General features: G+C 41.2%; 2 protein-coding genes across 4 annotated transcripts in view; both read left to right on the forward strand.

Moving 5' to 3' along the window:
• Lipa (lipase A, lysosomal acid type) overlaps positions 1–1,499 on the forward strand; it is a 51,306-nt gene extending 49,807 nt beyond the window's left edge. For all 3 annotated transcript variants that reach the window (XM_074078807.1, XM_020176867.2, XM_074078808.1), the window contains one exon: positions 94–1,499. In XM_074078807.1, the coding sequence (XP_073934908.1) occupies positions 94–327 (234 nt within the window). In that variant the 3' untranslated portion in view covers positions 328–1,499. The remainder of the gene's footprint in view (positions 1–93) is intronic.
• A 6,530-nt stretch (positions 1,500–8,029) lies between these two features.
• Ch25h (cholesterol 25-hydroxylase) lies at positions 8,030–10,682 on the forward strand. Its single transcript, XM_074078809.1, has one exon. The coding sequence runs from the start codon at positions 8,080–8,082 to the stop codon at positions 8,971–8,973; it is 894 nt and encodes a 297-aa protein (XP_073934910.1). The 5' UTR covers positions 8,030–8,079; the 3' UTR covers positions 8,974–10,682.
• The last annotated feature ends 405 nt before the right edge of the window (positions 10,683–11,087 follow it).

An 11,087-nucleotide genomic window follows, 5' to 3' on the forward strand; every position in this document is an offset into this window, starting at 1 on the left:
GAGACTTACTAGACAGTGTTTAATGGAGATTGTGTTTATTGCAGTTTTGAAAATTATAACAACAAAACCTTCTCTGGCTCTTTTTCATTGTAGAGTTACCCTCCCAGATACAATGTGAAAGATATGCTTGTGCCCACTGCCCTGTGGAGTGGGGGTCACGACTGGCTCGCAGATGTCAAAGACATCAACATCTTACTGACTCAGATCACCAACTTGGTGTACTACAAGCACATTCCTGACTGGGAACATCTTGATTTCATCTGGGGCTTGGACGCCCCTTGGCGATTATATAATGAAATTATTGATCTGATGAAGAAATACCAGTGAAAAAACCCAGAGACCTGTACTGCCAACTCATGCAAAAATGTGTTTGCTTAATTTCTGTAAAATACTTGTTTTCCTTTCCCAGATCATTTGTATTTTTATATGCAAGAAAATGATGACTTTGGAACACTAGCTGTATTTTAATTATGACTGACTATGAAGCAAGGGTCTCAACTATAGTACTGTCTTTTTAAGTCTTTTAAAAAAATACCACTGACTTGTGAAAAAATCGTTATAACCGTTCTGTGTCTCCTTACAATTCAAAATCCATTCCTGCCTTTTTATGCCTACCTGGAACAAATTAACATGTGTTGGGAATTTTACACTGTTGGTAAATAATCAGTCACTGACTGGAGTACGATATTATAAAAAGTACCCAGTTCTTATCTCCTTGCCTTAAAAGACTCTCCAGTCCAATGGTCTTGTATTTATGGATCTAAATGACGCTTTTTCATGTTTTTATGTAATAACAACCTTGTTAAATCCAATGATATCCAAGCTGTGCCAGGAATAAAGATTTGATAAAATCAGTTTTATCAAACCTCAGTAGTAAGCATTTAGCAAATGTTTGAATTTCTCAGGCCAAGCAAAATAGTTTACTGGAGTCTTTAAAAACATAGCACTGATTTTTAAAACTCTGTTATAAATGACTTGAAGAATGATACACCTATTATTTTCCTGAAATCTAGGTTATCCTATTTGTCTGAGAAGAAAAGTCCCGTGGAGAGACTAAACCACTATTTTTCCTGAAATTAATGAGCTCTGAACCAGCTTCTGTAGGTCTGTGACGATGTCTACATGAAGCCAAAGCCCATGAGAAGTTCATTTCATTTTCACTCAAATGAAATTGTGAACATGATATTTTCAGATTAAAGCACAGCTCAGGAATGCATTTTATTCTTTTAGTTTAGTTTCATTCATGTTTTTAATAAGCCTGCTTTGTAACCTTGTGTCAAGGAATCCCACATTCATCTGCTTTTCTCGTAGCATTATTTCTTTACAATACTTTTGGATGGGTGGAGTGAGGATGTGTTTTTCGGATGCAGTTACTTTAGCTGCATTAAAAATACTTTAGCTGCAGTAACAATACTTGGCATTGGCTAATACATGTAAGCAGAATAATGCTACTTTGTAACATTTTCAATAAAACTCAGCCTTCTCAAAGGCCTGAAGGATTGTGTGTGTGTGTGTTTTCTCTTTAATGACTATTCTATCCTGTAGTTCTGGCAGGATTTACCATTTTCTTTTCTTTCCTTTTGTCCTTTGGTAGTAACAGGATTTGAACTTAGGACTTTGCTCTTGCTTGGCAAGCACTCTACCACTTGAGCCCTACCTCCATTCCTTTTTGCTTTAGTTATTTTTCAGATAGGTTCTCTTTTTTTTTTTTTTGTCCTGGCCAGCCTTGAACTGAAATCCTCCTATCTCCACCTCCCAAGTAGGTGGGATTACAGGGGAGGCCCAACCCTCCCCCCACACACACCTGGCTAGGATTTATGATTTTCTTTCTCATCTCCCTTTCTTCCTTCCTTCTTGGCAACTTCACTGATGCAGTCCATGAATTGTTTTCCTCTTTCATGGAAAAGAGAAACAGGTCCTGAGGCTACAGAGGGCTGAGGAATGGTTTGGAAACACTGGTTTCTGTGTTACCATGCATGGCCCATGTCAATGGGGCTGGGAGTGAAGACTAGGCAGTAATGAATCCTGTCTGCAGGTAGTGGCCAGTTGCAGGAAAAGCATAGACGGTCTATCCAGCTCCCTCCATGAGCAAATGAGGCAACTAAGGCTGGAGAGACAGCACATACCTTTGAGCCCCCAAACACAGGTTTGAGACCCAAGTGTACTCTCTTTCAGTTGTCTGAACTTGAGGGTAGAGTATATACCCATTTCTCTGTAAAGCCAGAGTCTAACAGAGCCTGAAATATAGTCGGTCAATAAATATTATATGGGGTAGAAAAATGTGTGAAAATAACAGACATCTTCATCTAGTTAAATGAGGTAAGATGCACAGGTAGCATCTGGGAGGGTCTAGGGACTGACATAGATAGCATCACTGTGGTTTTTCAGGGCAGCTACAAATAATAGTGAACTTCTACTAGATGCAATGAGAGCACATCCCAGGTAGATGCTACCCTTCTTGCTGGCCATAGATCCCCAATGAAGCCTTTCTTCTTGGACCAAGACAAACTGGTTGGGGCAACCAACCATCCCTACATGGGTATTTCTGTTTGTTGTTTTCTCCAGTCATGGGGAGAATGGCTTCAGTGCCATAGGTGATTTGGTTTCTCTAACTGTGGCCAATGCCATGGGGGACTCCCAGAGACAACTTTGAGAATATGTGGTCATCCAAGTTCCCACACCCAGACAATAGACTGAGGAACTGTAAGCTTCTCATCTTCTCCTTTGTCTTCTTTCCAAATTTTGCACTGGGGACTTTCCTAAAGTCAAGTGAATAAATAGTCTAAAGGTAGAGATATTGCATAGTCACTCTTGCTAAATTTGGGTTACATTTCTCATTTGCCTTTGTTCATGGCCTCTTGCCCTAACGGACACTATATAAGCTCTTTGTAATCTAATCCTAGCTGTATTCCCATATTTTTGTTTCATCATTAGCTGAGAGTTGGAAGTTCTGACAAGAAGTCCTGTGACAGTTTTAAGGAGCTCTTCTCTGTTCTTTTCAACTGGATTTCTTGCTTCTTCTGTTGAGAAAAGATCTCTGCAATCCTGTATTCTGACAACTTGGAACTGTTCTCTAAAATAATCTATTTACATGGGGGAAATGAAGGGCTCCTAAAGAAGGAAAATTATTTTTAATTTACCACAAGAGGGCACTCTTGGCTTTGCTTGCAAATCACCCCTCCACCACCTCACCTTTTAGCCTCTGTTGACCTCAAACTCATGATCCTTCTGTTTTAGCCCCTCCTCGGTGCTGGGATTACAATTATGAAATACCAAGCCATTTTGTAGGGAGATTTTCTCTGGGCTCTTCCTCTAAGGAAGCTTTAAGAGCCTGTTGGCAATTTGATTATGGGTAAAGCCAGCTATGGCTGTGGTAATTTCTATCTAGGATTAAGATTAATTTTTGCCTAATGGGTAACATATGAGAAATGTTCATAAGGAATAGCTGCCCCCCAAATATAACCTAAAAATAAGAATTTGCTTAGCAGGTAAATGAGTGATATGGGCATGGGTGATGGGTGATGGATTGTGGAGAAGGCATTAACCTAGGCCTTAGACTTATTAAACACCAAAATTTAGTGGCATTACTTCCAATAATGAAGATAGTTTTGTGTTTGTGGCTATTACATGTGTTGATTTATTAAATGTGACATTGAAAATATACTGTAAGTCGATGATTTCTTGTCACTTATTTTTTAGTATATGAAGAGATTTTTTTCAAAATAAAAGACATTCTGATGCCTAAAGGCAACATTAGGGAGTAATTGTTCTGATTAAAAAGACTATCAGTCATTCATTCAAGACTATTGTATTGTATTAGGTGCAGATTTCAAGTTCACTTCCACACTAAGCAAGTCAAACTCTGCAATATCTTAGTCTTACTGAAAATAAGCCTTCATTTTACATGGTAGCCTTCTTATAAGGCTTTTTACTGTGGCAATCTTTGATAGGCTGAGTAAGCATTGTGTTGTTTTCTCTGCTTTACAGGCCATGGATGCTTCCCATTGGGGATGAGTTTATGTTTCAATCTTTTTACAGAGGTTGATGAGAGTTACAACAGGACCAGAAGAAGTACCCACCCACGTGCCATGTGATAGACCGAGATTAGATGCATCCATATCTGGATTAACAGGAGCCTCGAGGGATTGTCCTCATCAACTTCTCCTACTGCTTTTGATGTGGCTAGTTAATGTTTTCTGAATCTTTTGTAAATTGCCACATAAAAGCAGCTCCTATGCCATCTTGTAATGCCAAATGTCTCCTATTCAACTTAGCTTGGAACTGGCACTGACAAAAGTTTCACTCTTGATTTGGCTGTTACTTACTATTTAACCCTGGCTAGTCTTGACTTTTCTGAGGTTGTAAAATTCAGGTTTGGATTTTGATCTTTGAGATTACTCCACCCTGATTATACCCAGGAATAGCCTTTCTGTTTTTGAAGCAGCCAAGACAGCCTAACTTCATATTGGGAAGGAAAAAAATCATAAAAGCCATAAAGAAGTGAATATATGAGAGGTGACAGGCTTTGCCAACTACATGTTCTATTGTGTGTGTGTGTACATGGGGTCAGTATTCAATATCTTTTGGTGAGTTGGTACCAAATAACTTTGAGATTGAGTTAAATATGTGCAGATATCTGTGACAGCTAGGTGTCTTTTGACCTTTTACCCTGTCAGAAGGCTCAGGCCAAGATAAAAATGGTACGCAAGAAGTTATGCTCAACTGGAGAAATACAAGAAATAGTGTAGCTGAAGTCCTAATATCATCTGAAATCAAAACATCCCTTGTGTGGAAAATAGACTCTGTAGGGAAACAGATACAAACTACATCAACTAGTGCTCCAAAAACAACAACAACAACAACAACAAAAACCCCTGCTTTTTAGCCTTGATTTTGAGCTACTATTTTTAAAAATGAGCACCAAGCATCTTCTCCACACTCTTTACATATAAGATACAATACTTGCCGCTGGGGCTGTGGTGTAGTTCAGTGATAGAACACATGTTGAGCATGTGCCAGCCTCTGGGTTTGATCATGGAACCACAAAAAAAAAAAAAAGAATAAAAGATATAATGCTGTGGGGAAAAGATACACCTTGAACTCTAAACAGATCTACTTACCTAGCAAGCTACATTTTCACATGAATACTGTGTGAAATCAAGAAATCAAGAAATAAAGAAATGGCTCTGCTTCAGTTTATTCTGGTCCATTCCAACTGTGCCTGGCTTCCAGATTTTGCTTCATAGTTCTCCCATGTCAGTACACATAGACACCAGTCTTGTGGTGACAAAGGACAGAACCAATAAAACAGAAAAAGAATGGATTGGTTTTGGCTGCAAGCTCAAAGAACACAGTTCTGATAGCAAATCTAAGGGCTAAATGCAAATTAAACAAATCTACCAAGGTCAACCACTTAAAAATTTTTTTGCAAGAACATTCAAAGCATCCAAGCATGATTGCTGAGACCATAATGAAAGGACACTATATGCTGGAAGGAGATTTGAAGGCTGATATAACTTTGGTTGAGGGTAAATTTGAGTGATTTTTAATGAGCAGAATGTGCATTCTTAGTGTCCCTTTGAGGCACTGAGGTACCTGGGAGTGAAGGAGAGAAAAGCCTTCCTCTCTTCTCTGAGATGCTACACCAAGGCAAGACCACCTTTACCAGGAATGAACAAGAAGAAAGTTCCTAAGTTGCCCTAAAGGTGAAGTGCAAACAGCATGTGTGGGTGTGGATATTGGTAAGAAGCCTATCCTTGCCTAATTGAAAGAAACCCACTAGCAGGGAGGCCTGGGACCTGCATTGCACCTGTTTCTGCTACCATTCAGATATCAGAGAGGCATTAGAAAATCTATCTTCTTTCCTCTTTTATACCATTGTCAAAAAGCTCAAGCTGCTTCTAACCCTTTATATCATCAATGGCAAATATGCAAGCAGAATATATTCTCATGGCACAATGGAGGTTTTTTTCCTTTTTTTCTTTCTTGAAGGTTGCTTTAGGATCAAAAGCTACCACTGCCTAAGGGCTCCAGAGAACAGGCATCTAGGATTATCCTGGGACACACACCAGATATGATGTCTGAATTGTGAATTTGCCTATTATGCACACATATACACCATATACATATATTAGGAATTGGTCTATTACATATACATGTCCTATGTATTATAGTTTAGACTCATTTGTTGGTTTATATTTTATAGTGTTTATTCTTTCTTTATAAAATATGGCTTTATATCCTTTATTTCTCATTACATAATTTGATTTTAATTTCCAATGTCTCTCAATTATTCTTTAGATAAAATGTGGAGTATAAATTTTAAATAATATGCATTTTATTTTGTTTGCTATGTGCAAGGCATTTTGATTTTAAACCCACAGCAATAATAATAATGCCTACTTCCTGACAGAGGAGGAAACTAGCTATTGAGGATTGGATGAAATCACTTCAAGTAAAACACTCAGTGAGTGCCAGGCATGTAGTATACAAGCATGACACGGTAGACATTATTATTATTACTATTTCCATTTAATACAACAAGCTTGTAAGATGACTACTGTTATTTTCCTTTCTGAGGATATGAAAATTCAAGCTTTTGGGAGTGAAAGGCAGGTCCCAATGACATAGATTCAGAGGCAAAAGCAGAAATCCAATAGTCTCAGGTTTCCAAGTTTTTGTCCTAAACGTCTATCCTTTAGGGGTCCCTGTGTCCCGCCCAGGCAAACGTGGAGGTTGATTTTTATGCAGGTCCGGGATCTCTCCAGAGCTATTTTAGTACCAATTTCGTTGTGCTGAGTCTCTGACTCCCCCCTCCCCCCCCACGCCATTCCAGTTTGGTGGTAGAGAAACGGAGGGGGCAACGACGAGTGGTGTTCCAGCTCTCTGGGCCAGGAGTGGTTTGGGGAAGGGAGGTAGAGAGCTGGAGGAAAGCTGGCGCCAATGCTCCAGTCAAGGCGAGGAGAGGAGGTGCGACAATGCGTGCGTTTTTCCCAGTGGTTAGAATCGCACAAACCATCCCCGTGAGGATCAAAGTAAGTGATTTACCTATTCAATTGCTTCCAGCCCACACTGAGATTCGGTGGCTTTATAGCGGGATCTGTACAGGCACTGAGTGTTAAACCCGGCGTCCTTCCCCTTCCCAAACCCGAGCCTTGCAGTGGCCGCGCAGTCTTTTAACAGCAGTGCCTCACGGTCCGTGGTCGCTGGTCTGGACACCCCTAGATGCTCTGTCGACAGTCGTCAGTGTCGGATCAACCTTGGCCCCTAGGGTCAAGTCTGCGTGCAGGAGCTTGAGCCGGCTGTAAGCAGGACTGGAAAGCTTCTTCTCAGAGTCGCTGGAACTGGCGGAGGTTCCCATCCCGCCACCATCCTGAGCTGACCACCACCGCGTTCAGTCTGCGATTCACTATTTCCTCTGCAAAGGAATCGTTTGCTGTTCGCAACAGGTTAGACCGCTGTAATGTGGGCAACAAAGAAAAAACCCCAACTGTGCAAAGTACGTTGCCTGAAAAAGTTTTAAAAAATTCACTGATGTTTGAGCTTGGATGAAAACACATGTGTGCGTTTAAAGACGCAAGTAATTCTGCATTGGTTGTAAAGCAGCATTTTCTGGTAGGGATGGAAACATTAGTTTGGGAGTCGTGATGACACCGGTGAACTGAGTTGTCGAAAGTCTGAAATTTAGCCGGGCGTGGTGATATAAACTTTAATCCCAGCATTGGGAAGGAATCTGGCAGAAAGCCAACCTGGTATACCTAGAGAGACCCAGTCTCAAACAAAGAACCCTCGGGAACTCTTCACTGCAGATCTGTACATTGTGTCCCGTGTAAATTCTACGCAACTGAAAAAATGAGAACATAATTCTGTATGCATATGAAAAGTTCTTATATGACACTACATAAGGCATACATAAAAATCGATTAGATGTAACGGTGAATGAGCATCTTTGTAGCAACTAAATGCAACTTTCGCCCAACCAGGAAAGGGAGCCACTTGACATCACTCAGAGGGTGGGGCCAGTCCTAAGAAAAGTCGGCGGGACGCAGCTGCAGCAGCAGCGCCAGACACAACCTCACCATGAGCTGCCACAACGGCTCCGAGCTCCAGGTCTTTAGCAGCTCCGGCCAGCTGTTCCTGCAGCCTTTCTGGGACCGCGTGAAGACCTGGGAGGCGCTCACTCGGTCCCCCTTCTTCCCGGTGGTCTTCTCCATCACCACCTACATGGGATTCTGCTTGCCCTTCGTGGTGTTGGACGTCCTGTATCCCTGGGTGCCCGCGTTGCGGCGCTACAAGATCCACCCAGAGTTTTTGCCGTCTGCACTGCAGCTGCTGCCCTGCCTGGGGCAGACGCTCTACCAGCACGTGGTGTTCGTGTTCCCGGTGACTCTGCTGCATTGGGCCCGCACCCCCGCGCTGCTGCCGCCCGAAGCCCCCGAGCTGCTGGAGCTGGTGCGCCATGTCGTGTTCTGCTTGCTGCTCTTCGACACCGAAGTCTTCGTGTGGCACGTGCTGCACCACAAGGTGCCTTGGCTGTATCGCACCTTTCACAAGGTGCACCACCAGAACTCGTCCTCGTTCGCGCTGGCGACGCAGTACATGAGCATCTGGGAACTGTTTTCCTTGGGATTCTTTGACATAGTGAACGTCACGCTGCTTGAGTGCCACCCGCTCACTATCCTCACCTTCCACGTTGTCAACATCTGGCTGTCGGTGGAGGACCACTCAGGCTATGACTTCCCGTGGTCCACTCACAGACTGGTGCCTTTCGGATGGTATGGAGGCGTGGCACACCACGACCTTCATCACTCTCAATTTAACTGCAACTTTGCTCCTTACTTCACACACTGGGACAAAATACTGGGCACTCTGCGGCTTGCGCCACTCCCAGCTAGGTTGTGTGGCTGTGACAGATGTCCTTCAGACCAGGGACTGCGGTGCATTTTGCACTTGAATCAGGAGAAAAACACCTGAGCTATTTTTTTTGAATCAAGTAACTTATTAACTGATGAAAACTGTAACAGGTGAAATCTGATGTATTTTTGTAATCTGAGAAAGTAATTTATAGAATGTTAGTATATAAATATAATTGTATTCTTAATGTCAAAAATCTAACTCACTTTGATAACCTTAACTGCTGGACATAAATTAAACATTCATCACCAGCCTCTTTCTAAAAGGACTTTTTGGTAGAACAAGGACTTTCTTATGTCTGAAATTGTTTTAGAATCAGGCTAAATGAACATTTTTGTGGAAGAGCTACTGACTCTAAATAACCTAACAAGTTCCTGCTGGACAGTGACTGAGATTATGGGTTTTCTATTTTTTCATAGAAGTGTATATTTATATTGAAAGGAATGTTATTACCTTTAAAAATGAAAGAAAAAGAACATGACTCAAACAAGTACTGGCTCCTGTCTCACTTGCATATTAGTGGATAAAAACTAAAAAGGGAGGGGTGCTGGGATTGTAAGTGTTCTGCAGAGCCTCCATCAGCTCTGCCATGGAAAATGAGGTATCTGGTGGAATCATGAGGGGGTAGTGTAGGAAAAAAGGAGATGGGGAAGTGGCTGTTTGACTGTTTTGATCTAGAGATTCTACAGAGAGAAAGACACTATCATTCTGAATGCTTTTCAACTGATTTCAACATAATAGGCAAAAAGAATTTGCAGAGACAGTTAACACTGGGCAATCACTGGATTATTTGGAGGGTGTGTGTAGGGAGTTTATAGAACTAGAGGACTGCCTTGTTTTGGGAAACTGGTGTCAAGTATATGCATTAGAGCAGCTGATTGATAAAAAAAAAGGAATTTCAAAGAAGTCCCCTTTCAGGAAACCATACTTAGCCAGTGCAACTGATCATCAAAACATTGCCTCTGTTGTCTGGAATTTTTCTACAGTTTATTTTCTTAATTAAGACTTACACACAAAACATACAGCCCTTTCTCAAAGAAAGATAAAGCAAAATTTGGCGCCGATCCCTGGTTCCTCATCTGTGAAAGCAGATGGTGTCCCAGATGTTCTTGAAGATTATTTGTCCCTGTTACAGATTATGCACGTCACCCATCAAGTGTTTCATCTGGCTGCTGCTTACTCATCTTAATGTTAACTTTGTAATTTAAATTATATCAGATAACATTAGAAGTGAAGATAAGTTAGGTAGAAATCTATAAAGAACAGAATGTTTGCATGCAGTTTTAGACTCATTTAAAGGTAAAAATAATCCATCTAAAGACCTAGTCACCACGTCTGTCAAATGAGACTCCTGAGAAAAACCTGCAGTCCTTTCAAATGATAGGCAGTATGAAGTCAGAATGCCTGGAGTCTCTGCTGATTTTCTCACATTCCCTCTAATGTGTGTTCCCCTGGCTTCTAGACTTAAGTTACTTCCTTCTGCATTTTCAGCAAGACCAGGCTGAAACTTAAGGATCACAATGATTTATAAAAGTGAAATTCACAGAAAGAGGAAGCGAGATGTGAGGGAAAAAGCTATGTTGGAGGCAGTACATTAATTTCTCCATAGTGACTGGAGAAAGAAGAGAAGGATAAACAGGCAGATGTGGAATGTGTGTTGCAACTATCAGTTATTGTTAGCTGCTCCAAGCACCCACAAAAAATAAACAAAACAAAAAAAAACTGCCCTGTGAATCTTGGATAACAACAACTTGTCACAGCTCACCATCAGAGATCTGTAAAAATGTGTCCCATTGTCTTACCGTATTAGGGAATTTTAGATGAGGCAAACCGTACACATGGAAAGGATTAGGATTTAGAAACTTTCTCAAAGTCAGATGTGGTGGATTGGGGTTGTGGAAAGGACAAACAATATTTTGGATCGTTTGTGAGCCTAATATATAGTTACAAGCAGTTCACAATTAGGTACACTTTGACTCATTATGTCACTTGCTCTTTGAAACGACACCGTGAGGTGTGTAGGATAGTTGTTAATATTACCATCATCCAGTTACAAATGGGGGGTTAGTAACCACACAGAGTAAATGCTTTTTTCCAACTAAAAAAACACTAGGAGTTGGAGCCAGTTCTCTCAAACTTAGGTCTCTTCTGATGCTTGTGATCATTTTCACAAC

This window comes from Castor canadensis, chromosome 7 (assembly GCF_047511655.1).
Source record: "Castor canadensis chromosome 7, mCasCan1.hap1v2, whole genome shotgun sequence".
NCBI classification, from domain to species: Eukaryota; Metazoa; Chordata; class Mammalia; order Rodentia; family Castoridae; genus Castor; species Castor canadensis.

Bases quoted from the DNA above. Each gene is read 5' to 3' on its own strand.
- Ch25h (XM_074078809.1), top strand. From the start codon at position 8,080: ATGAGCTGCCACAACGGCTCCGAGCTCCAGGTCTTTAGCAGCTCCGGC.